Below are 27,898 nucleotides of genomic sequence, written 5' to 3'. Positions count from 1 at the left end.
TAAATCTACATTTAACAATCTTCTGAATCAAATCTGAATCAAATTCCTCTTTAATGTGCTTACATAAATATATACCTTGTAGATCATTGTGTTTTAATGTGGCAGTGTGATGTTGTGCATGTTAGAGAAACCCTAGACAAAAGGTTAAATTACTAAAAGACAATAGCATAACCTCAGGCTGCCTTGTCCCGGTTGCAAAGACCTCAATCTTTTTGTTTTACATTGTGTGTTACAAGAATAATTAAGAGAAATCCCAGTGCTACATACTGAAATGTCTACATTGAGGAATTCATGCTCCCCTTGAGTCATGAACTCAGCTAAAAATTGTGGTTGTTGTATGAATAGGGTACAGGAGATTGAAACTACTTGAGTCTAATTTCAGATGAAATGGGAGACTGTGAGAATGACTGTTATATTATAAATTCTCTAGATCCATCATGTCGTAAATGCAAATGTGCTCTGCAGGGTGAGTGATTTTCCATTCCTCTCTTTCCTTTATTCATTCCTGCCGAGGAGCAGATCGGTGGAAAGAGACTCAACACAGTCGCTACCCTGTTTCAGGTTTTACTTACTTTGCTTTTTTGTCTTTGTTTCTACTGGCATTAATGCTGTATGGATGATAGCAGCTATGTGATTGAGTATTTGGTTTCCCTAAATATTAATGTTGCCTCCAAAGCTGAGCTTGCGGTTTTTTCTTATGCGTCAACATGGTTGACTAGTATTTCTAGCCCCCTGGTGACAAACACAGAGGCTAGCACAACTTTCACACAAAGACAAATTCTTGCCTTTTTGGAATATTAAAGGTGAACTAAGTAACTTTTTTACCTTAACCGAACAGCTTCGGAGTCATTGGAATAGTTATATGACTTTTTTCGGGTTGAATGGTGGTCGTCTCGCACCCCCCCAAGCGCCTGTGAGCTGTAAAACCAACCTTGCAACTTTGGGCAGGCGGGCCGCCGGCCTCAGCGGCAGGAAGTATCACGTGAAATCAGGTCTCGCGATGTAATGAATTGCTTTACGGCAAAAAAATCTGCAAAAATTCTGTCGTTATTGCGCTCCCTCACGCTGTTCGAACTCGAATGAAGAAGACGTTTTAAAGAATGTCCGATCTGCTTTGATGTCGTTGATCTACTAGCCTCTGGTCTGAGAGTCGCCAATGAGTTTTTCGACAGTGTTGTCAAATATCTATTCCAAAGCTGTAGGGGGAGCTCTATAGAGAAACCTGCGAGCAAAAAGCGAGAATACAGCAAATAAATTCCCGAAACTGCATAGCCCTGCTTTAAGGTCTAACTTCTGTGGCATTACGTGCAATGTCTGACAAAAAAATAAAAAAAATAAACATTATCCTGTACAAACTATATATTTTCTGAAGTAAATGTGAGTGGTGCTTCCCTGCAAACCTCATCACCATATGTTTGGGTGGTTGTTAGGGCGTTGCTATGGTGGCCTAACCCTCAGTAAGCTTCATGAACATGTCTCATTCATGTCCGTAGCACGAATGGTTGGATAATAAGAGAAATATGATGGCATATGCTTGCGTTAAGGAGGACTGTAAGAGACAAGATTTAAGAGAACCAATAAAACAGCATTTAAATCATCACCTTGTTTAAATGCACCATGTTTCAAATGTATATGGAGAAGGGCTGGTGAGCGATAATGTTAGGTTAAGTTATCACTTATCAGGTCAGTGAGATAAGTTCCATATTTATGGATATATTGTTTTCCCTGTTTGAGCTGTTTTTGACGTACTTTAGTTTCTATTTCAATCCCTTTCAGTTAGAAAATACCTTCCAGCCCAGTGGTGAAATACATTTTCCCAAAATAAGAATGAACACCACATAGGGAACTAATTAAGGGGGAAAAATTATGACATTGGACTTTTTTTCTGAACGGATGTACGTGCCTCCTGAGCATCAGATCACATATGTTCGCTGATAGCAGTTTATAGCATCTTTTTGCTGAAGTAGGACGTGCTGTGTCGCATGGCCCCTGAGCACTGGACAAATTCCTGACTAAAGAGTTTAGAGGATATGACCTCTTCTCCATCATTGACAATAATTGCATAATAACATCTGCTTTCTCTGTACCATGTTTAGATGCGTTCCCTTCCCACAACAGTAAGGAGCACGCCATGACTTACATGTAAGTATGTTAGGCTAGATACAGAGTGAGTAATTGCCTCAATTGGGAATGTCCCAGCAAGGTGAATTCCCTCTTTGGTTGCAATTCCTTGCATGCCAGGCCCAAGGAATGGACACCACCTTTGGACTTTCTTTAAATGTGGCACCTTTTGTCTTTGAGGGTTTCTTCAAGAGGAAATAGCTCCTTATGAGTATTTGTTGATGTCATGCTGCCTTAAAACGGGTGTGTCGTTACTCTAAACAGCCTCTCCAACAATTGTGAGATTACAACTCAAGTTTCAGGGAAAAGCAATGGCCTGAGCAATGAGACTACATACAGACGTGATTGTGTGTGTTAGACAGACACACCTCTCCTGTGAGCGTCTTAACACCTCAGGGTACAAAGGGTACAATTTCTGTGCTTCAAATGAATCCCCCAAAATAGTCTCTGACCCAAAATATCAGTGGCCTGAATTCATACCAAATCACTGACCCGAATTTGCTTAATTGAAGGATGCTTGGTTGTTTAAAAAGATGAACTCTTAGTTTGCAGGGATGAAAATGCCCTGTCAGTACAGATGCATGAAGTTTATTTAACTGCGATGTTTCACACAAAAGCTGTTCGTTTATCTTTTGTTTTGTTTCTTTTAATCTATAATTTTTGTTTAATACTAACGTACAGTATAGGAAAATTAAGATTTGTAGATTAAATCCAACATATTGAATTAAATGGCATTAAATTAATACAAATTTAATAGGTAAGAATTAAATAAAACACTAAACTATAACTTGTGTCAAACAGCTTCTTTTCAGTTGCAGCTCAGATTGTTTCATATGTATTTTTTTTATTAGCAAAACATTACTAAGTGCATCTTTAAAGTATACTGTGATCTTCCAGCTATAAAAGTGCTCAAATATTGGTGAACGTGAGTTGTGACTGTGATGTGGTCTGCCAGTTGTGTCCTCTGAGAACCCCAGATAAATGCATGTCTCCACACAGTGTCTTTATCATGCTGTGAGACATTTCTTGTCGTGTGGTTTTCCTGTCATGCAAATCACCCAGCCATGCAGAGTGACATCTGAGGGGACAGATGGTCTGGCTATTTAGACAATAGCATATGAGAAAGGGTGTTTTTGAACATCTGTGAAAAATCAATACGGAAAATGTTCTTATATTAATCCAGTACATTGGGCCATATATCTGTACAAACTTGCCTGTGGCTAATGATGCTTTCTCTTCTTTCCCTGTCTTATTCACTCTTTTCAGGTTTGCAAAATGTCACATTTGATATCTTTATTTGATCTATCAACTCTCTAAGGCAAGAGTCAACATCTCTCCTTCTTTCTCATTCAGAGTAAAACTGCCAATATGAATGAGTCAATTGTGTGGTTTGACAGTTAGCTCTCAGCAAAATTCATATCTTGGTTTTTTCCACACACACACTCAAAAAAATGCTGCAGCCACTGTGTGAGCATATCAGCGTGCTGTGAATGACTGGAAATCATTACATATAGGCCAATGAAGCCCACACACCACTAACATCAGCATTACAAATTATTATTGAGATGAAAGACAATAGTTTGCATATGAAACACAGTGTTTGAAACACAAATAAGGCATATGGGCCTCTCTTATCTTTTGATGAGGATATGTTTATAATTGAGCTTTAAATTAAGCTTCTGACATTTTAAATGCATGGGAGGAGAAAATGTTTGCCATATATCTTTTGTTGTTGACATCAATGGCTGTGATTAAAAATGCAAAATAATTTAGCATACTTTGGCTTATGCATAAATTGAATTGTATAATATAATATAAAATTGTATAATGAATATATTTCAGTGTTTATTTTTAAGGACATTATATGCTTCTTTTTTTTTTAAGATAAGTCAAAGTAATTTTTCTACTGTGTTGGTTCATCACTTACCCCTGGTTTCACAGACAAGGTTTAGGCCTAGTCCCACATTAAAGTGCATGTTTGAGCTGTTTTAACTGAAAGCAACTTGCACTGACAGATCTTAAAATGTGTCTCAAGATGCACACCAGTAATGTTTGTAAAAGCTACTGAAATGACCTAATTGAACTACAGTAAGGCCTAATCCTGGCCTAATCTAAACCCTGTCAGTGAAACCAGACCTTGATGTCACAGTTGTTCATTACTATGTAAAATGTGCATCCAGAAGTAAAACCAGTTGCCAGTTTAGTCTCTTTTGTAATTTGATTGTGTGTCTGTGAGCAGCATGAAAACTGTGGGAGAGATGAAGAGAAATAAAAAAGGAGGGGGAAAAAAGAAAACCAATATTATCCGAGTCTTTAAAAAGCTACCAAAAAGCCCAGATGTCTGTGAGGCAAAAACACACGCTCAAAGTCACATTCAGAGTGTTTTACGACTCAATTTAAATGCAGACAACAGTTATATTCTTGAAGTGTATTTCTCATTGGGGAAACCCCTGATGATTTTTTTCATATGTGGGCCAGTTTATGTGGAGCCATTACTTTTGAACCCTGCCGTCTGGTTGGATGCCTTTACAAATGAGGTTTTAAGATGAAGGAACATTATACTTGAAGGTTTTCCCTCTCTCGATTTCAGACGAGACCCTTAGGAGAAGGCGCAGAGCATGGGAGCACTGTTTAGCTCCCTGTCAGAGTCTGCACAGGAAATCTAGGAAATTCCTGACAGAGATGCGGAAATCCGTCCGCTGTGTGGGGAGTTGTGTTATGCACACAGCACACACACACTTACACACACTCAAATACAAATACTTCTGTGTGAGGTTGGACACAGATCCAGTAGGATTTTAAAGGATTTTGCTATTGTGTGTACCGAATGTGGAGATATTCAGTTAAGTTATTCAGCTAAACAAAGGTTCATCACATCAAGTCATTCTGAAAAACTTGGTGTATGCCTGTGACTACCTATATATTTCAATATGTTATGTAAACAGTTTTTCAGATTTTCCATATGTGCCCATGCCTCACAAAATTGTTTTTAATTTAATCACATTTTTTTGCAGCTTAAATAATTCAGAAATCTAAACTCCAAACGCTGAAAGTACTGCTGGGTCCAAACCACAAAACCCTCACTGGCAAGTTCACTGGAAGCCTCTTTAACCCCAGAAATCATGTGAGCCCCTTTAATTCTTTTTCGCCTGAGCTTTAAAAGTCTAACGTCACTTTTAATATTGTGGGAACAAAAGTTTTTTAAGCTAAATCATTGCTGAAAAGCCTCTGTTCAAAGGATTGAAGTTGGTGAGAATTTTTTAAGCTTTTGAAAGAATTATCTTATGCTCTCCAAGGCTGTTTTTCTTTATAAAACAGTAATGGTTGCAACCATATTAAGGAATATTATTACAATAAAAAAAAATATTTAAATAGATTTTATTCCTGTGATGTCAAAGCTGAATTTTCAGCATCATTACTCACTGCAGTGTCACATAATCCTTCAGAAAGTAATCTGATATGATGATTTGCTGCTCAAGAAACATTCCTTATTATTATCAATGTTGAAAACAGTTGTGCTGCTTAATGTTTTTGTGGAAACCGTGATACGTTTTTTCAGGATTCCTTGTTGAATATAAAGTTCAAAGTTCAGCATTTATTTGAAATGTACTTAAAGGGATAGCTCACCCAAAAATGAAAATTAGCCCATGGTTTACTCACCCTCAAGTCATCCTAGGTGTATATGACATTCTTCTTTCAGACGAACACAATCGGAATTATATAAAAAAAATGTCCTGGCTCTTCCAAGCTTTATAATGGCAGTGAATGGCCGTGAAAGTGCATCCATCCATCATAAAAGTGCTCGACACGGATCTGTGGGGGTTAATAAAGGTCTTCTGAAGTGAAGTGATGTGTTCATGTAAAAAAAAATCCATATTTAAAACTTTATCGACTAAAATAACATTTTTTTTAAATAAATCAAAATGTATTCGTCTGAAAGAAGAATGTCAAATACACCTAGGATGACTTAAGGGTGAGTAAACCATGGGCTAATTTTCCTTTTTAGGTGAACTATCCCTTTAATGTGTCCATGACTTAAAGAAAGATGAATATGATATAAGATTGTACGATACAATATAAAGATAAATATGATTTAAAGTTTCAATTATGAGAAATAAAGTCACAACTTTGACCAAATAAAGTCACAATGAGAGGCACAAATAGCATTTTATTTTTGTTTTAGTGGTGTAAATGGGCTTCCAGAGTCAACACCATGTATAGTAAAGCATTACAAAACATAATTACCCTCTTCATTACAATACTGTACATATTTTGGCTTTATATGGAAGAACTGATGTTGAATGACATCCACTGGAATCTTTTTTAAAGCATGTACGCATGTGTTTCAAAACATTGTTCCTCCTCTATTGTATGAATCTTTTGTGTCTGTTCTAATCACATTCTTAACTTCGCTACCAATACAATGATGATTCTGCAACAATAAACACACAAGATTTTTTTGTTTGACCTACTGTGACATTAATACCTTCCGTGTATCTAGAGTGTTTTGAACAAATTGTTCTCAGCTGCATGTAAGCGTGCATGTGCGTGCGCTCATCTCTGTGAATGTTGCACACAACAGCAGGATGTGGACAAATCTGTCTCATGCTGCTACCTGTCGAACTGTTTCATCTTTTTTTCTTTACACGATAGCTTGCATTCGACTGTTCTGTATTTTTTGATGTTTCCTCCCACACAGCGGTGAGCTTCTGGTTGATTGCTCTCAGTACGAATCAGAAAGTTGAGCGCTCTGTTGTCAGTAACTTTTATCATTATGAGAGATAACTAGGATTTTATGATTCTGAAATGATGTCATTTGCCTTACACCTCCAAACTCGATTAAAAAAAGTCCCATGATTTGTCACGAGTCGTTACTGGAGCTTTATATTAAAACAGAAATGTTACTTAAATGTGCAATACGAGATTTTAAGTCCCATTCAAACTCTACAGAATACACAAAATTGTAATGTCGAATAAAAACACAGGTTTGGCATTTCATCAAGATTATATAGACCATTAAATAGGTTTCTGTTCAGAGAACATTGTATTTTAAAAACTGGCATTGATGTTGTGCTTGCACGCGTATTCAATAACTAAAGCAAAAGGTTTAGTGTCAACCTCGAGAAACAGCTCCAGTGAAATCTTGTGTGTGAATGTATAACGGGGTTGTAGGTTGGCTTTAAACAGAAGGCTTTTGTGCTCTTTTAGTGCAGGGACACCAGACACTGCAAAAGTAGCCTACAAGAAGGTGTAGCTGTAAAAAAAAGAAGAAAAAAGAAAAGAAATAATAAACAAAAAATTCCTCACTATAGAAAATGGAATTCTCCAGATTCAGACTGACACCGAAATGTATGAAGAACAGAGTGTAAATTGCTTCTGTATGTGCACCTGAAGTGTCCTTTATATTATATACCAAGGTCCAAATGCTTTGAGAATCAATGATTAGATCACAATTGAGTTTAAACCTGAAAATAAACCTTTTTAAGTTTGAATATATGTATATTACATTAATTATATATATATATATACAGTGCTATGCATAAGTTTAGACACCCATGCTAAAGTTGACTAAAAAGAGGAATAAAAAATCATCTTTTGGAAATTGAACTTAATGCCTTAATTAAAAAAAATTGGAAAAATCCAACCTTTAAGGACACCAATTTTCTTTGTGAATGAATAATGTATCGTAAATAAATAAATGTTCTTCCTTAAAATACAGGATGCATAAGTCTGGACACCCCTATGTTAAATTCCCATAGAGGCAGGCAGATTTTTATTTTGAAAGGCCAGTTACTTCATGGATCCAGAATACTATGCATCCTGATAAAGTTCCCTTGGCCTTTGGAATTAAAATAGCCCCACATCATCACATAGCCTTCACCATACCTAGAGATCGTCATGGTTTTATTTCAGTTAGCCTAATAGCTGGTTTGATTTGCATTGAGAGATGATCTTATGGAAAGTACTCCATGTATGTACATTTTATATATATAATGTATAGAATTCATATTAATGTTAATATACTGTTCTTAAAATTAAAGTTACACTATGCAACTTTTGGCCCATAGCGGTTAAAAAACGACATTCATTTTGCAGAAGAACATTGTTTTGGTGGTGCTTTGGATCTGCGTGACTGAACAGAAAACGAAAAAAAGTTACATGGTGTACCTTTAACATTAATGTTAATGGTTATTTTAATAATATTTATATTAGTGTTAATATTAATATGAATATTGATGTTAATATTTAAGGGTAATCAAATAAGTTAATTTATAAGTACATTTTTGACATTGATCATGTGAACTCGTTGTATGGAGGGTCAAATGTTCTTGCTTCTGAGCACGAGATGGATCATTCTCAAATCTGGAGAACATGATCATCATTAAATCAAAATGACTTTTCCCCAAGAATCTTTCATGCTTTCTAACATGCTTAACCTAATGACTGAGCAATGACGATTAAACCTCAGTTCTCTCTCTCATTCGGATTTATTTTGTTTTTGGTTCCTTTGTTTTCATGCCAATGGATTAACTGAAAAATGATAGGCCTGTAGAGAACATCTAGTGCCTGTCTGCTTCAATGCACTATGTCAGACCTCCTTGTCATATAGCAACAGTCTGGAATCCCCACAAACAGACACACGCATGCATGACAAAAGGTGTTTGCTCAGCTCAGGCGTCACAATTTTGTGTCCCCTTGTGACCTTTCTAACTAATGTGCACACACACATGAATGGATAGCAAGGCCAAAAATGCAGCCAGAAGCTCCCTGTTTTGCCAAAGCAGCCAGTGAAGAGAAAGAGAAAGAGAGTGAATGCTCAGTCAAGGTACATTGGTCCTGTAGAGCAAAACAAAGCAGAGATTCCATCAGGCATTTCCCGGAGTATAATTTAAGCAGTCAGATGTCCCAGCAGAGCAGTCAGAGGTGTGTGCTCTGCTGGCACAGGACCCCCATCTTTACTTCGACAGCCAAACAATTTCTGAATTGGGTAAGAAAAACAAGCTTAATTCAATTGGTTTACTCCCTGAAACCGACCTTATTATCTTACACAATTTTGCTTCTCAAGTAGGTTTATCTTGTTTTAAGGATGTTTAAACATTTTTTAAAAAAAGAAGAAGACTTGAACTAAAACTTGAAGTAACAGGTCAAGCAAATGAGCCTTACATAAGCTATTCCCTGAGAGGCAGACAAACAAATGCAGGAATGCCCTTTTCTCATTAAACTCAATCTTCTTCCCATTCCATTCTCTCTTGCTCTCTTACTTCTATTTATGCTGTCACACGGCCACATGGCTCTTTGGTTTTAAACTGATCACACATTTGTGGTTTGAAGAAACACAATCTGGACTGCAGCAGATGAACACACTGAAAACAGAAATGAAATCCATCCATCCATCCATCATAGTCTGCTCTGTATTACCTGGATACCAAAACTGTTTATGAAAGTTATTTCACACACACATACACACACACACACACACACAGAGTGAATGTGGCAACATCAATTAAATCTGTCTTTTAGTTGACTGAATTGGGTTTTAGACAACGTAACAAGCAAGTCACCTAGAGAAAGTATGAAACTAAAAACAGAGATTAGTGGCAGCAGGGAGTGAGAGAGGGTGAGGTTTGAAGCCAGCTGGTATGACAGGAATCCTGACACTCATTAGGTAATTGGTTTTGGCAGATACCAAAAACCTGTGTGTGTGTGTGTGTGTGTGTGTGTGTGTGTGTGTGTGTGTGTGTGTGTGTGTGTGTGTGTGTGTGTGTGTGTGTGTCAAAGTATGAGGCAAGTCAAGGTAGGGCACTGTGTGTTTGGTTGCCATGTGACAACAAGGGAATCAACAGACTTTGAGATGAGTGAACAAATTTAAAAAGAAAGTTTTTTTGCAATGGGAAAGTCAGTGTGCAATGGGAGAGGAGGGGAGAAAAATAAGTTTTAGTGCTAATTTTCTCACAAAGCAATAGATAAATAAACATGGGGCCAAAATATATTTGAATCATATTACTATTTGTTGTAGAGGCTATATAATTAAAAAAATGTCATATAAAATAAATATGTTTTCCAAAATGTAGTTGAAACCAACCTTCAAATGTCAATATATATATATATATATGGATGATGTTTTGTATTTTACAATATACAAAGAATGACTAAATATATTTACCTGGAAAAATAAATAACTAAAATATTCTAAATAGCCCTACATGTATATAAATGTATTTTACATATTTTCATGTATATTTGTGCTATATTTTTTATGGGTGTATCAGTACATAGGTATTTTCCCGATTTGTGCTTTGAATTATTATTATTATTTCATTTATCTTCTCATTTCACAGGGCCACATAATTCACTTCACTTTCTGAATGCCATGACCGCGCCCATTTCACAAATGCTACGCTCCCATTGGCCGCCTCTTTAAGGGCGGGGTTTGTGATGAGCCTTGTGCTTGGGAATGTTTGTCCGCATTCTCAAACTGAGTTACCGCTGCTTGGACGTTGGCATACGGGTGATCTGTCGCGGTTCTTAGCAAGTTCTGTGAGTTTTTGGGGAAACTGTACAGTAGCTTTAGAACATTTGCACCACATCGAACGCTGTGATAAACCTGTAGTGGCAAGGCAATATTTCACAAGAAATATTGCCTCTGCAACAATTAATTTCTCTAAGCATCATCATTTTTTCCCACCGCAATTGGCTTGAATAGAGCTCTGTGATAGTGACCTGATGGACTAAAGCTTTATATTTCTACTCCAGAGAACGCAAGGTATTATCCCGCAGCAAGACTGTAACGGAAAAAAAAGCACAATGATGAACAGGAACGGAATGGTCACAAAGATTCGCACGCGGATAAGGACCGACCCCTTCAAGAACAACTATGATCTGGTCGGCAGAGAGCTTGGCAGGTAAAAAAAAAAACATTGTGGAGTATCTGCTGTTTAAACGAACTATCGTGTTTAAAAGATAAAAATGTGTAGAAGGCATGCAGTCATATCCCCGCAGGCAGTTTCACAAACTTGGGAACCGGTGTGAGAATTAATTGGGGGAGTGAATCACCGCCAGCTGGAAGCCAAAATAGGTTTGTTTGGCTCCCGCACGTGTAATCTGAGGATCAACTGGATGGATGTTTAGCCCTTATTGTAGCTTGTCAATACTGTAAACGACATATGTACGACATAATACTGACATGCATTTATGAAAAAAACGAAAATGTTTCTCACGCACTTCTACACCTTTGCGTTTACTATAACGGGACCGTTCTAGTTCGCCTCGTTTACCTGCAGCGTAGACCAGCAGGTGAAGCAATCAGGTGAATTAGTAGTGTTTCCTTCAAAAACCAATCGTTGTCGTTCACTTACATGCATGCATGTTTTTGTTCACCAAGTTTTGTGAAGCACATAATTGCTTTAGTGAATTTTTCCACTCTGCAAAAATAACGCAAATCAAAGAGAGAATCACTGAGCAAATCAGTGTTATAAATCAATTCTTAATGAAGAGTTGTATTAACCTGAAGGTGTTATTTGGAATTTAACTATTATTATTATAATTTTTTTTTTTTTGCATCTCTTTGTGGTTACTTGTGTGGGAAAAGCTTAGGATGTTTGTTTTAGTCAATCGATAGACACAAATTTTGCTATTCGGTCGTGAACGAATAGGTTGAATAAAAGATTCAATGACTCGATCATTACACACAAATTGGCTTGTCGCCACCTACTGGTAACAATATAATGCGTAGAAAAGGGACACTGAACGAATCATACTGAATTGCTTAGTGAATGGATTCAAAATATTCTATCCATCGTGATAAATCAATCAAAAGTGAACTCTGAACCACTTAACATTCTTATTGGCATTTTCCAGGGGTGCCCCTCATGCCTGAGAATAAGACTTAGATCCTTTCAGTGTGTTTTCTCAAGGAAACAAAGAATTTAGAACATGTTAATTCAGAGCCGCACGGGGCCCATGTGTGATGGATATAGCGCTGCTTGCCGTGACATTGTTCTTTAACGCTCCACTGACTAATTATAGACAAGATGGTATCGTTTGACCACTCAGATTTGTTTTCTCTTGGACAGATGTGTTCATTTAGAGTTAAACGCATGCTGTGCTTGTTGACAATTGCATGGTCTGTATCTGCTGCCTTTAGGTGAACTCTTTCCAAGTTGCTGGATTTTAATTCTCACTGCCGTTCCGCATCATTTAACCCAATTTGATGGGTAATTTGTGGATTGGGTTGTAAAATGTCTCGATTTGGACTGGATTTAGTTGGCATTTGGTTCTCTCTGAAACGTTTTATGTTTGGCTCCCCACTACAAGAGATGTGAGGATCCTAATGCGTGAGGATTCTAAGGCATGAGTAAATCCCAAGTTTTTCCTGTAATTAAAGTGCACAAAACACTTTGCATGAGTCACAAGGCAAGCTGCTTACCATAGTGGTGAATTGAATGAGCATTGGAGGAATGCAGATGTTGGTGGATATTGATGTTGAGATTAGGTAGGCAGAAGGCGGCGGTCACACAGATATCTTGCATTCTTTCAGCGTAACCTAATCTGATTTCATCCCTTCTTTTTCTTTATCATATATTGACCTACATTGTTTTTATGTAAACATGTGACAGTTGCTTTGCAGCAAAGATATTTACACTGAGCTCAGCGGGTCAGAAAAACACCTGCAAATTAAGAAAACATCTTCATCAGTTTCATGCATGTCTCAGCCGGGTTCGTCACTTATTGGGGTCGTCTGGAAACGTTTCCGTTGTGGTCTGTGCTATTTGCAGCGCGTTTCTGTATTTGGTTGTGTTGTGAAACTGAGTTTTCTGAAAAGATGTTTTCTTAATTTGCGGGTGTTTTTCTATTTGCGTTTTTCTTCAGTTGCAGCACGTTGAACTCTCTCGGCCACCGTAGTTTAAACGAAAATCTTTTTTTAGTGAAAGGCCAGCTTTTAAATTCATTCTTTAGCACTCCCGATGACCATAACATGCATGTTGGCCTAGATTTGACTTTTAGTATGTGCACACACTTCCACACATCCCACTGGAGTCAGTGGAGTACAACGTAGACTGTAAAATGTTCCTTCTGTGTTGCTGAATGTACTCGTTTTACTGAATGGCTAAACCATCTGGCCCTGCTGTCAGCACTCCATTGATTTGATACAAAACTCCAACAGCAATTTCTGTGTTATTCAGCTAGATCAAATCCAAAGTTTGTTCCCAGACAACTTGTTTGTTTATTTGGAGGATCAGTTTAGTTATGTCGTGTTTAGGTCAGTTTCCATTTCCAGTCATTTTCAGATTTATAACAGTGGTGCTTCTCATTTAATGCTTTTGTGTACCCAAAGTCGGCACTGACGTGGAAATGGACAGTGTGAGAGAACAAAATGCGGGGATGCTGAAATCCACCAAATAAACTTGTCCGTTCCACTTGAATATCTGCCAGTTACCCATCATACAGTGTAGTGGATGTCCCAGTTCATTAAAGTTCTTATGAGTTGTGTCCCAATTCGGTGAGATTAGAGGGTATTTTTAAGCATATCATCTTTGGAGCTCCTCCAGAGTATCCAAAAATGGCTTTAACCCCAACCTTCAAAATCCCATCTCAAATCATGCACCAAAATATAATCTATTTGAGGAACTTCATCCACACATGCCTTCATAAACGCATCATCAGTCCTAGCACCCCTTTTTCAGAAGCTTTTCATCGACTTCATTCATGTTTTCTCAGCTATTTTTTTTTCATGAAACTTGACACTTTTTGTTTTGTTTTTTTTCTCTCTCTGTGCGGCTGTTTTGTTAATCTGCACTTTTTATCCTCAGGAAACCAATAAAGTTCATGAGTTCAGCTAAGAATCAGTGATCCTCTATCCGAGGTGGTCTGAGTGAGGAATGTTCTACTGCAGAATTCTGGGATGCTGACTGAGCCTTCTGCCATACCAGTAGCAGACAGGCCAGCTGTGCATGTGTTGCAGTCTTTCACTTAATAATGGGGTTGTATGATTTCCCTTTAATAACGGATTGAGATTGTATATATCTTAGTGTCTAAATGGTCTTGTGTTTGTGTCTTCATGCACACGTGCATGATTTTGGTCTTTAAATGTTTATCCATTCTTTGACTCTCAAAAGTAGACATGTTTCTACCATCTGGGCATAAGAATGAAACCGAGAAATGGAGACAGACAGACAGTGAAAGAGAAGATGGTGTGATTTTACACAGGAAGTTTAACCTCCAGTATATGGGTCATCTATAAAAATGAATGTACATTTCCTACCCTTTGAGAGTAATTGTTTTAGATTGAGTCTGACCATATTTATAAGTAGAGAAAATGGATGTTTCAAAGTATTATGGGATTTTGATTTCTTATTCATCTTTGGTGCTTTGTGGAGTGATGAACAAAGTTGAATTTTATTGTGAGGGAGGGTGTAAAACCGAAAAACTTTATTTGTGTATTTATGTATTTTTATGAATTTATATATAGTTTGATGGCTCCTGACCCTTCAGACCTGCTCTTGTACACCCCTCTGAGAAAGAGGGCAAAAGAAATGTGAGCTTGGCAGAATTATGGCAGCTAAGTGATGCCCTTTGACCTTGTTACCTCTCAGTCTAATGCTTTATGGTTGTGTTTGTAATTCAGAAATTGTACACTTAATGTCTGGAGAGTTCAAAAAAAAATTGTTCACAACAATTTCCTCACGTGCTGAACTAATGAACAACAGGGTTGTTCTGGGAGTTGGCATCATCACATGCGGTTCTTGGGCTCCATTTGAACTCTGTATTGTGACTGTTCTGAGCTCAGACGCTGGAACGTGCTCGCTTCACCTCGACCCTGCCAACCACACTCACGTTTAGCAGGAAAACCACTACAACGCTGGCAGTGGATGGATTTTGGCTTGTGCTCTTGGGAATTTTCAGAGGATTTTAAGTGTTCTGCAATCATGGGAATTGTTAACAGCAAGACCAAACAACAAAAGCTTTTTAAACACCCCATGAAATTAAAGTTAATTTTCTGTGGCCAGAAAAATATAATTTATATTTAGTAGATGGAGATATTAAAATAGTCTTTTTCTTGTAGGAAAGTTGGCCAATATATTGCAATTTACGAATCATTCATGTTCTCTACAATGTGTTCCCTCCCCTGCCTATTTGTTTTTGTTGTTTGTTTAGTTTATGCATGCGTTTTTTTTTTCAATAAATTATTTTTGTGTATATATTTGTTTTATTCAGATTTTTTTTTAAAGGGTTAAGTCCTTCATAAGTCCTTCCCTGACTTTGTTCAGCAGCAAATGTCAACACAGGAAGGACTGCTTCGCTTGGGCATTTCATTAGGTCTTTGACATGACAACTGGAAGCTCCATCCTGGATGTTTTATTGTCCACCTGCGTTTTTGCGTGTTCGTGTCAAACTTTTAAGTAGGGTGTTAATGGAGACGTAGATTGGAAGAGACAAGCAGTGGATAGAGGAGAGGTCACTGGGGGGCTGTATTTTGTTTGTTAGTGCCGTGTTTGGTCATTGGCTGAACTAGACGGTGGCAGGAGTGGACACCATTGACTCTCAATAGAGGAGTGTTGGAAGAGTGGGTGGTCTGTCTGTTAGGGTCCCTACCACACACACAAACTGGTGTCTCTTAATGATATGGCCTGGAGAGGAGGTGTGGTTAAGAGCCATTTGTCCTTCTCGCAGTCAAACAAGAGAATGCCTACGCTGACAGGCCTGTTCTTTCTGTGTGTGCAGCACCCTGTGTGTCTTTTGACTGATAGATGAGGCGTTGGGAGGTCAGATGAGAGAGGCGGCAGGAAATCAGTGTGAATGAGCCTGTGTGTGTGTGTGTGTGTGTAAGAGGCCTTGGACAGCTCCAACTGTCAGTCTTATCATTTAGGTGTCAGGCTCTCGTTAAAAACGAAGGAGGAGGGAGGGAGTGAGTGATCATGAAAATTGTGAAATTGACGGGTTAAGAAAGAATACAAGGATGTTCTACTTTGCATGTAGTAAACATCACATATTTTTTGCTTCCTTATGTTGGCCAAACCTGTAGGCTGTTATTTATCAGTAGAAAAGAATTTAAGAATCTTCTTGCAGCTTTTTGACATTGCGTCAGATCATGACCATCAGCTGTTAAGCTCAAAAAAAGACTGAAAAATGTGATAAAAGTAGTCCGTATGACTTGCACATTAACGTCATGCATTTGAAAATAAAGACAATATTTATTTTTGAACACTTCCTCGTAAAAGTGGATTTGACTGTGTCAAAGATTCACAGTTTTTAAAAAATGACAGATCAGTGACTTATCAGTCTGCAACACTCTGCAAGACTGCAACCACGTCTTATCACCATGCTAACTTTATGAACCAGTTTTATAAGTTTAGTACCCTCTAATATTTTATAAACGTAAATTATAATTTATTATACATGTATATTTCATATTTTTAAATGTATTAAACTAAACATTTAATTGCTTTTTTCTAAAATCAATTATTTAAATAAAAAATAAAACGTAATAAATTATGCAATTAAATGTAATATAAATATTAAATATACAGATGTGCAATTGTTCTGGAGCGCGGTGTAATAAAAGCTCATGTTTAATAGAACAACGTGAATGTCATCATTCAAAGTGTTTATATTTTGATTTCCTCTTCTCATTCCCTAAACATTCCCCAAGCTGTTTATTGAATCACTCTTGTGTGTATGTTTGTGTGCACGCAGGGGCAAGTTTGCAGTAGTGAAGAAGTGTGTGGAGAAGACTACTGGCAAGGAGCATGCTGCAAAGTTCCTGAGGAAAAGGCGTAAGGGTCAGGACTGCCGCAGCGACATTCTGAACGAGATCGCAGTGCTGGAGTCAGCGGAGACGAGTCCCTATGTGGTGGCACTGCACGAGGTCTATGAGACCACCACAGAGATCATCCTCGTATTAGAGTGGTAAGACACATAATCGCAGTTATGTAGTGACATTCCCTGACCGTGAAAGCTAAGCGTAATGCGGAGTGTTTTATGATGGCTTGGACGTTGTGCACTGTAATTTTGTTATTCCAAGTCACCAGGGCTTTTGAAGATTAGAATTAGAGGCATAAAGTAATGGCCCAACGGGCAAATCAAAAAAATGATATTTTTTTTCATAACTCTGTTGTTTGGAAGCGTTTATATTTGGAGCTTGTGTTTGTCTGTACCTTTCTGTTACCACAGACCACATTGAGCTAGTTCTTTCTTAGCTGAGTGAGCTGAAAGTTCCATTACAATAACACGCACACACAAAAAAAAGAATAAATGTATCATTTCCCAAGTGAGAATGTGGTGTTCTTGCGTTTGCCCCTTGTGAAATGTCAAATCCGAATGCTTCTCAGCCCAAGGAGAGGGCAATTTTTTTCTGACCAATCTGCAACTGCCAATCTGTTTCCTTTGCCTTGTCATTTTCTGCTTAAGTTCAGCAGGCCTGACCAAAAAATGACATGCTATGTGAGTTTCACAGCTTTTAATATAAAGCATTGATAACCTAAATTCACCTCATTACTCCCCTACAAGATTACTTTAGCCAAAAATAAAAACAGCTATGATTTACACACCCTTACATTTCTCCAAACCCATATGGCTTTCATTGTGGAACACTAAATGAGAAGGTTTTTAAAGCTTCAAAACACCAGTCCCGATTCATTGTGATTAAATGGAAAAGAGCAACCTGCACGTTCTTCAAAATTTCTGCTTTTGTGTAAAATAAAAACTTGATATGGGTTTGGAACAACATTTCTTCCCAAAACAACATTTGAAAACAAATTATTCATTTAACACTTGGGCTTACTGTGTATTATCAGCTGAAGTGTAATCACACTATTTGAGCTTTTCCTGTAACACAGTAGCTGATAAAGTTCACTAATGAGGAGGAAATGACAGGTCGTTAAGTTTGAAATGCTTTTCGTAAGCTTTATCATTTGAATCTCCCTTGTTTTTTTTTCCCTTAATTTTTTGAAGGCATTTCATGGTTTTTCCCCCGACTGTCTTATTGCAAATTCTGCATAAAATCAACTGCCTGTTTTTTGCGCATTGTGTGCATTGATCTGTATAGCGAGGCAGGATGCTGACGTGTCGAATGACGTAGGTTTTGAGAATTGGTCGATTACATCTGCTGTCTCTCAAAGGTAACTTGCCACAAAAAAAAAAAAAAAAAAATCAGCCCACTTGCTCGACACTGCTAAGCAACTTCCTCTGTAGAGACAGCTGTATATCAATCTATCACATGCAAACACATTGTGTGTGTAGACAACCTGTGGAGTAAGTTTACCTTATAAGGAAGGTAACGCTTGTGTTTTAGTTGTTGTGCAAGCGCAGTTAAGGTCTGCGTGAAGTCATGGTCTAGTTTGTCTGTTTACACATTATATATAGGCATAATTATAGTATTTATACATAAATAAATAAACACAAAAATCCCATTTATGTTTCTATATAAATTAATTACATATTTATCATAAAATATTGTAATATAAAAAAAATGGCCTGACTTTTCTCTTATTTTGCATGCATGCGTGTCAGTGCTTTTGTGTTAGAACAGTATGTCTGGTTTGGTAGGGTAACTGTTTTTGCCCTGGTTTTCTGTTGTTAGTTAAATCCTTAAACTTGATTGTTGGAAGGTTTAGCAGTAGACACCAGTTAAACCGAAGAGAGACAGACAGAGAGAGACACTTCAATTTCCATTTCCTGTGGCTTTTCTTCTAAAAGCAGAGCTGCGACGTACTCGCACTTGCATGTGCAATGCATCACCACATCCTCTGTTGTCAGAAACAAACTGAATTCTCGCCATTCTCTGCCATTTAAAGTTAAAACCCATGCTATTGTAAGACTGACAATAAAAAAGGTCATAATTACATTTACCAAACATTCAGACACCCCACACAAATTTTGAGGTCAAATTCCAGCACCGACTCTTACATGAATGCACTAGCCACTGCTTTTTCTAAGGCCACTCATCAAGTTACAGGCCTAACTAGAAGTCAAGCAGCCAGGAAGAGGGTATAATGCAGTGTTTTTAGATTCTTCTTGTTTTGACTATTGTTTGTACTTTTAAGCAGTCTACATTTACATTGAAGGATCTAGTCACCAGAATAGAGATTTTAGGTCTTGTTTTGGGCCATAAAAACACGCTAGCATCCACCTACAACACCATAGCTGAGTTTCACTCGGAAGTGATGGTCCTTGGAAAATGTGAAACATTAGTTGAGTTACTCTGTGTGGTAATGTTTTTCATTCTTTAAACGAAACAAAATGGGGCCCTCCCTTAGTCCAGTGTTTGACATCTTTCTAGGAAAGCTCTTATGTAAGTCTCTTTGTTGCAAGTGTTCCTCTTCATCACCTGCTTCTTCATTTTCCTCATCTGCTTGATCAAAAGCCCTCAGAAGTCTGAAATGGACCGTTCAGTGGTGGCTTAAGTCCTTTTGACAGATGCAGATTTACAGAGATGCCTCTGTTAACCCCCCCCCTTCAATAAAGCCAGAGAGACAAGACATCTGGCATTTATGGAGATTTGACAGCTTTTGCTTTTTGAGATAGTTTGAGCAACATGGAAAGGTTTTTTTTGTTGTTGTTTTTAAGACATTGAGCATTATGCTTCATTTGCTGTGGGGATTTTCTGATCTTCCCATACAAAATAATTATTAGTACCAATACCAGATTATCCATAAATTAAGGGATTATCAAGGGATATCATCCTTAAAACCCCTTAATTTATGGTGTATTGGTAGTAATAATTGTTTATATCTTCGTTACACAACTAATGGAGCTTTTTCACTAGAGCTTTTGTTTTGGACTGTTTGTCGAATTTGTTTCCAGTTGGTTGGTGCGAAAACAGTTTTCTAAGCTTAGCTGCAGTCCACAGTAGGTATGTATCCAAGCCATCCTAAATCATAGAAGTGAATCACGATTTTCTACAAATGTGTTTCTTAGTTACTTGAAGATAAATTTCCGTTGGAGCGCATTCTTCGCATATTTTGCAAGATGCTTCAAGTCAGAGTACTAGTTCTCATCCTCTCATGAGAGGGGAACGGTGCTCTTGGTGGTCTTGGGTTGCAGATGAGCATATTTTTGTCCTCCTTTCTGTTCCAGAAAAGGAAGTTTATTTGAGTAACGAATCTTTGCCTTTGCTCCACATTCTCATGGCTTAAAACCTCTGAGTAAACTTGCAATTCTTCTGTCAAGCGTTCAGTCTTGGTTTTCATCATCTAATTTACAAGAGCAGCAGCCGTTTGATCAGGTGAAGTGTATGAAAATGGGACATCAACATCCACCAGCCTGTAAGCGTGTGATTTACTCAACCACTGCTCTTCTTGGGTCAATCATAAATCTGCGTCAGTCCACAGAGCCACTTCATAGATGCTTAAAATGTTCTGTCTCACACGCACTACGAAACCAAAACATGTTTTTTTCCATCCATGAAAGGCAGTGAGGATTTGATCCCTGCACATGTGAGCATTAACAGACCTCTTTGGGTTGTTTTTCTGATGTTACTTTAGAAGACGCTGACTTCGGGGGAATTTAGAGTGGAGGGTTTATTCTATTAGAGTGAAGAGCGTAAGTTTTTGTGATGTTTGATTTAAAGGGGGCTGAAAGGTTCCCAATATCCCAGTGTCCTCACTTTATAAGCCTCTTGTGGCTCATCTGATAAGCGATACCCAGAATCCCTTATTTATACAGCTGGATTCAACTGTTATGTAATAGACACCACACAAACGAATGCATACAGACTCTACACTGTAGGTGAAAAGCATGTACATGAGTGTCTATGGGAGAGAGCGTTTGTGTGCGGCCTGAAATTCACTACACATGGTCCTGATTTTCTTTCATCGCCCAAAGGAGTATCCGCCTGCAAATCCTCATGGTCATGGTAACCCTCGCCACGGTTACGCAAGGATGAAGTTCCACCCCCTTTGCTGTTACCCAGAAGTCTCCTCTAACTTTATAATTGGGCCTCTCCAAGAAGATGGCTAATTATGTATAGAAATGAGCGCAAACACCTGGCATCGGTACACCACCCACATAGAGTGGTTTGAACCACGTAACCTGTGTACTACTGATTTCAGGGTGAATTATTTTATTTTTATTTTTTTGAGGTCATAAATGCTGATATCAGATGGGACAATGACACATCTCAATTAGGGCATGTAATATGTGAGCGTAAAATTTGAGATCTAAATTTTAACACACTCGCAATCTTTGTCTTTCAGTGCTGCAGGAGGTGAAATTTTTAACCAGTGTGTTGCCGATAATGATGAGGCCTTCACAGAGAAAGATGTCATCCGATTGGCCAGGCAGATTCTGATGGGTGTGGCCTGTCTCCATCAAAACAACGTAGTTCATTTGGACCTTAAGGTGAGTGTTAGGCATTGTACTATGTACATGTTCGTGTTTTGCACGTTGATCATAACGATGTAACTTAGACTCCCTTACATGGTCTAAAACGTGACTGCTTCCCCTTTATTGTCATTTGAAGTGGTGTGTGTGAACTCAAATATATTAATTTTCACAGTAATTAACTTGCTTTTATAATGTCTGTGTATTTGGGTGTAACAAAAAGTAGGATGAGTAGGATTTGAATTTTTTTTGGTTTAACATTTATTGCGTAACAACATGGTGGAGGTTGGCAAAAATGTTAGATAACATTTGCAGAAGTAATGCGACTAAATTACTTATGATAGAGTTCTTCTTTAAGATAATTAACCAGACCTGTTTAAACACTGTTTACTGATGGCACCCACTGGTTCAAACTAATTGTAATGTTACTAATTTCATTAAGTATGCCTATCCTGGTGTCAAAGTTTTTAAACTGCTCTAATCTGGCATCACACATGCTAGTTTTGTGCAGTATTGAAGTTTGTTTGATGTCAGTGAACTTATGTGTGTACTTGGTTGAAACTGTTTGATAAATGGTGTTAATGGGGCGTTAAAGAAGGGTACTGTTCACATGCAACCTGGATCCATTTAAAAAGTAATTAAATAAAAGATTAGTTCTAGTATGTTTTTTTTGTTTGTTTTCCTATCTGAAGTGTATCTGAAGTGTTATTCAGTGTTTCCTTTCACTCACACTCGTAATGTCTTCTCCAGCCTCAGAACATCCTGTTGACGAGTGCTCAGCCTCTGGGTGACATCCGCATCGTCGATTTTGGCCTGTCTCGGCGGGTGGACAGCGTGACGGAGGTACGGGAGATCCTAGGCACTCCCGAATATGTGGGTGAGTCTGACATCCCTCATTTGCAAACCTCAAACCCTCCCATGCACGGCATAACTACTGCAAAACCAGATACAGAGTAAAGGTGAAGACTTGTCAGCTCAGTATAGTGAAGAAGAGGGGTAGAATGAAAGCTTGTGTAGGAGTAGTGAAACTTCACGTGATCGAAACCTCAGTTATTGAAAATCTGTAGAAAGATCAAAGATGAAACGGTGTGTCAGCAGGATGTTTTTCACATTTGTATGGGAGTGTTTTTGGTATGTGAAGGGTTACGAGACATTTGTTTCTCTTTCCTTCAGCTCCTGAGATCCTGGACTATGAGCCCATCAGCACAGCTACTGACATGTGGTAAGTTGAGCTTATTGAGTGTCCAGAGTCCAGGTGTTTGTGTGTGAGAGAGAGTATCTGTTCATGGTATTTGACACACATATGAATGTTATATAAAGGCAATTTAACGTTGTGACGACTTCTAGATAAATGAACCTGTAAAAGCAGATATAAGTTCCTTGAAGTATTTCTGTAATCCAGTAGTACGATAAGTGTCAGTGTTATCAGCATGGTAAAGTCAATGTGTTCAATCTGTTACCAATCCACTGAAAATCTAGAACAGTCTCTAGAACGTTTATACTCATTTACTGGATGGAAAAGGTGGTCGTCTCACACAGTCTCCATTTCCTGCATCATTCTGCTGTTTAAACAACATACAGTTTCCTATCTCTCATAATTAGGCAAGCAATATTACTTTTGGTCATTTAAGTATTTAGAACAAACCTCTAAAGCTCAAGTATGAGCAAAAATATAAATGTAAACATAAATAAAAATGATTCTTGCCTTAGGTCAAGAGTTTAGGTCTTGCCTTGTTTTAAGGTCATGAGGTCAATTTAATTAGTGAACCATCTTCCATATTGACATACATCTGTGTGACACTGATTATTGAAAGAAAAAGGGCAGGACTTGTTCTATCTGTTGGTTGTTGATTGGATCGAGGCAGATGTGAATACAAGTTCGCAGTCGATTTATAAGATTTAAGCAAACATGCTTGAACCAGCCCAAGCTGGTTTGCTGGTCTTAGCTGTTTTAAGTTTGTCTCCCAGCCTGACCAGCTGAGAAATGGCCAAAATCCATCTAAAACCAGCCGAATCAGGCTAGGAGACCAACTAAAACCAACTTGGGCTGGTTAATTTGTCATTTTTAGGTTTACGATTACTCTCAGGTGATGAAATGGGTGAAATGAAATGGTCAAGTCAAATTTGATGGTGTGTTTTTCCTCCATACTGATGTGTTGCTGCTTTACCCCTACAGGAGCATTGGGGTACTGACTTACGTGATGCTGACAGGCGAGTCACCTTTTTTGGGAGAAGAAAAGCAGGAGACCTTCCTGAACATCTCCCAGGTCAACGTGGACTACTCGCAGGACGTCTTTCAGGGCATCTCTGACATCGCCGTGGATTTCATCCAGTCACTGCTCCTCAAAAACCCCAGGTAGGGGAAGTTGGCTGCTATTCGTCAGTGTGGAGGTGGAATGACAGTGTCCCGCTCCAGTCTTGTTTAGGCAAACTTGCATAACCTGATTGATATAGTGGCTTTAGTTGGCTCTGCCCCAGACATGTAATCTCATGCTTCAATCTCTCATTAAAGCGTAATGGCCTCTTGGTTTAGAATATACAGTGAAATGATCCTTGCAGTCTTACTGGTTTCCCACATCCCTGGGCTCTTTTGCTACAACTGATGAATGGTGGAAGCTTTTTTTGGGGTCCGTTGGTGTAACTAATTGCAGTCCAGACCTGCCGCTATCATGGCTCTGTGGGAACTGATAGTAGCACAGTCTCTGATCCAGGACCATAATCTGCACCCCATAAAATTTAATGCTTGTAGATCATCGGCACTGAGAAAGCAGGAGAGGAAAATGGAGAGCTTAAAGCTATGTGGAAAAATTCCTTGGTGTGTGAGTAATTGGGAAAGGAAAAAATCCTGGGAACCTAAACGATAGTCCTTCATATTTGCAGAACTGATGGAGAAACCAAATGAGAACTTTTAATGTGCTTTAATCATTGTACAAATAAGCACATTCTTTTATATGTTTTCACCACAGGGCTAAATCTGCAGTTTTTGCTCAGTGAGCAAAGTGCATGTATATTTTATTTTAATTTAATTAATAAATTCTTTATTTTTCTCATTTATTATTTAGTTTATTTCTGGAAAATAATATAAATATACCTGTCTATTATTTTGATTTATTGTATTTAAAAAATGTTCCCTATACTTATTTAATCATAAATAAACTTCTATTTTATTCATTCATAGGCTTATTCTGTTTAATTTATTTATACATATACTTGTTTTTCTTTTCCTGGCAAAACATTTCTCCCAATATTAGCACAGTGTCATTTCAGTTTTGTGTGCCAGAATGTGACTTGATCGACACATCAACACTGTCTATCACCAGTCCTGAGATGCATGTTGTACAATCACACAGACACAAACACACACAAAATCTGTCTGAGTGTTTAACAGTCTTTTTTTCTCTCTAGAAAACGAGCAACTGTGGAACAGTGTTTAAATCATCCCTGGTTAAGGGTCGACCCTCATCACCACGCTGTTGACGAGCAAGAAGCCAGCCAATCCGAATCAGAGCCTGAGAGTCCCGTCCCTTCCCCAGAACTTGTTGTCATCCCTTCATATCCCACCTGCCCAGGCCAGGGGGAGCTGAAGACCGGACGGGACACTTTCATTTTCACAGAGGCGTTTCCATCCCGTCCAGAGATACAACAAGAGCTCATGTGTTAAGTGACAGACACGATTGCCCAATCGGAGGGCCTCTGTGTTAACGACCGAAAGACTCATCTGAACTGGAACCGGTGCGGCCTAGTTTGGACTGGACAGCGGCGGTCTACTCAAGTGTTTGCAGCACCTTTTGTATGTGCGTGTGAAGTCTTTGTGTTGTCTTGTGTAGGATACGTGAATGCGAGTCAACCTCCCTTATGACCACAGAGGTGTGCGCGTGTCTACAACAGATCTGAATTAGATTTTATAAGCCCTTAATAAAGCATACTTAAGCTCTTGGTCAAGGTTCTTAACTCATCATCAGTGCACAGCAACAAACCGTTTATACGTTTAGAGTGGACTGAACCTTTTCTGCTGTCTGTACTGTGTCGGAGTCTCCCCAGGAAGCGCCTGCTGCCTTGTAGGAAGGAAATGGAAAGCTCTGAATCGACTGATGTTTTATTTATCACCGCTGTTCATTGGATCGTTTTATGAAATGAAAAAGACGCTACTGCTTTCTTCAGAACAGTAGATTTGACATCATTCTGCTTCTTTATAAGTGGCATCTGCATTTTAAAGAACTGATTCAGAGACTACTTTTGTTCTAGCACTTTTTGGTAAAAAAAAAAAAAAAATGTATACTCAAGTTTCTCAACCACATTTAAGTAGTTCAAGATGGCACGGTCATACATATCCACAACCACTGTTTGTTTGGTTTCTCACACCATTTTTCCGTACCACTTTTTCTGTTATTCATAAGTTTGCTATAATTGCACAAATGTACCATTGTATCTTGTATCGTTGTTTTGTTTTCGAGGGGCATTGTTTGCCTTGTTAATATATTCTGTATGTTGTTGTGTCTGGTAGGGCATCATGGGTATCGTGAGGTAAATTGTCGTCAGTGATGGAGTGGGGCTTATAACTGAGGGCCACTCAGAAGGTTTTCTGGGATTTGTGCGTTTCAGACAGTTGTGGGAGATGTTTGCATTTTGAAAAGATAGCACAACGTAACAAAAGGCTTTGATAATTATATATATTTTTTATTTTAAAAAAGAATGTAAAAAAAAAAAACTATTTTTCTACAGTTGTGGTATTTTATGATTAATGAAAAAATAAATTGTAATATTTAGTGTTTTTTGTTTTGTTTTTTTAACCAGTTGTGCTTAAAGTTTGCACTTGTGTCCAGTCGGACTACTTATATGTATTATTGGCATGCCTGGCAAGATATTGAAGAAAATAAATGATCATTTTTTATTAAACTTATGAAGAATCTTGTTTGCTTACCTTTTAATATGTTCTAATATACACCGTTCAAAAGCTTGGGGTTGGTAAGATTTTGTTTTTGTAAAAAGTCTCTTATGCTCAAGGCTGCATATATTTGATAAAATTCAGTAAAAACGGTAATATTGTGAAATATAATTTTTTTTAAATAATTTAATCCTGTTATGGTAAAGCTGTCTTTTCAGCATCATTACTCCAGTCTAATATGCTGATTTGCTGCTCAAGAAATGTAAAATGATTAGTTGTGCTGCTTCATTTGAGCATTTATTTGAAAAAGAACAGTGTAAAAGTCTTGTCATTCATAATCTATTTAATGTGTCCTTGTTGATTTCGTTTACATTTTTCAAAAAAACCCACAACTTTTAGTGCTTTCAGTACTATATATATATATATATATATACACACACACAGTATATAGATGTGTATATTCAAAAACTCAGCCATATCAAAAGTTTAATAGATTTACTTTTGTAATAGTTAATGTTTTCATAATAGTTTATTTGTTGTAGAAACATACATGATGCATTCTTGATAGATTAACAAAAGAAAGTGTACAAAATGTTCCTTTATTGGACTAACACTAAGGCATCAAGTTTCCACATACCAACCAGCAAGGTTGCAGGAAAATATGAAATACTTTTCCTCCATGTAGTCTTCCTAACCCTGTGAGACTGAGGTAACCATTTGAAATGACTTTGTGAGAAAAATCCATCATTTTCTTTGAAAGGTGGGATTCTCTTTGCCAGTGTTCCCTCAGAATGAGGCAGTAGTTTCTGCAATTGGATGCCAAGCTTACTATCACTATTAGTTGAGACATGAACTCGGCTTACCCTGAAGCATCTGGCATGCTTTAAACAATTGTTGGAAAGGGAAAATGTATAATATTAATTAACTTTTTTTTCTGTAAATTTGCTTTGACGTATATTCTGCTTGTCATATTGAATGAACTCACTCTTATGCGCATCTCTCAGTCACAGGTTGTATACAATGGGTACTTTGGAAAAATCATAATCGCAAAAAAAAACAAAACAATGGGTACTTTGGAAGTACATAGAAAAAATAGTGCTGTTTACTCTGACGTTCTACCGAACTCTCTTGAAAGCTATAATTTTCTTTACAGTAACATGTGCCTTTTACTCTAAATATTCAAATACGCGAACAGGAAATGCCAGTCTGTGTTTAAGAAGAGAGCATGTTCCTGCATTCCTCAAACACACACACACAGGTTAGACAACATTGACATCTGCCAATAATTCTTGTTTTAATGTGTTCTTCCTCTGCATGTTAGCATTCTTCCTGCACACGCACATACACACTCCCACCCTGATCTCTGGAGTACCCGTTTCCCAGGGGAATTAGAGGAACGCATTGCTGTTTTTCAGATGAACTGATTCTCTTTCCTTTCCTATCCTTTCTTTTCATTCCTTCTGTTTCTGTCTTCACCTTCCAACAATGCTGCATTACTTCTACTCACTCCCAATTTAATGGTGGCCAATATTATATTGATATAATGACAGTATGCATTATACAGATATATAC

General features: G+C 37.9%; 1 protein-coding gene across 1 annotated transcript; it reads left to right on the top strand.

Moving 5' to 3' along the window:
- Window positions 1-10,542: 10,542 nt before the first annotated feature.
- stk17al (serine/threonine kinase 17a like) lies at window positions 10,543-26,337 on the top strand. The gene is made up of 8 exons (XM_082162684.1): window positions 10,543-10,659; window positions 10,876-11,024; window positions 16,816-17,028; window positions 21,315-21,459; window positions 22,192-22,318; window positions 22,615-22,663; window positions 23,618-23,797; window positions 24,847-26,337. The coding sequence occupies exons 1-8, from the start codon at window positions 10,558-10,560 to the stop codon at window positions 25,100-25,102; spliced, it is 1,221 nt and encodes a 406-aa protein (XP_082018810.1). The 5' UTR covers window positions 10,543-10,557; the 3' UTR covers window positions 25,103-26,337.
- The last annotated feature ends 1,561 nt before the right edge of the window (window positions 26,338-27,898 follow it).

The sequence above is a fragment of the Leuciscus leuciscus genome, assembly GCF_965113295.1.
Source record: "Leuciscus leuciscus genome assembly, chromosome: 1".
Taxonomy (NCBI): domain Eukaryota; kingdom Metazoa; phylum Chordata; class Actinopteri; order Cypriniformes; family Leuciscidae; genus Leuciscus; species Leuciscus leuciscus.
Note: the sequence above shows the minus strand (reverse complement) of the source record. Positions and strands in the feature narration are given on the sequence as shown.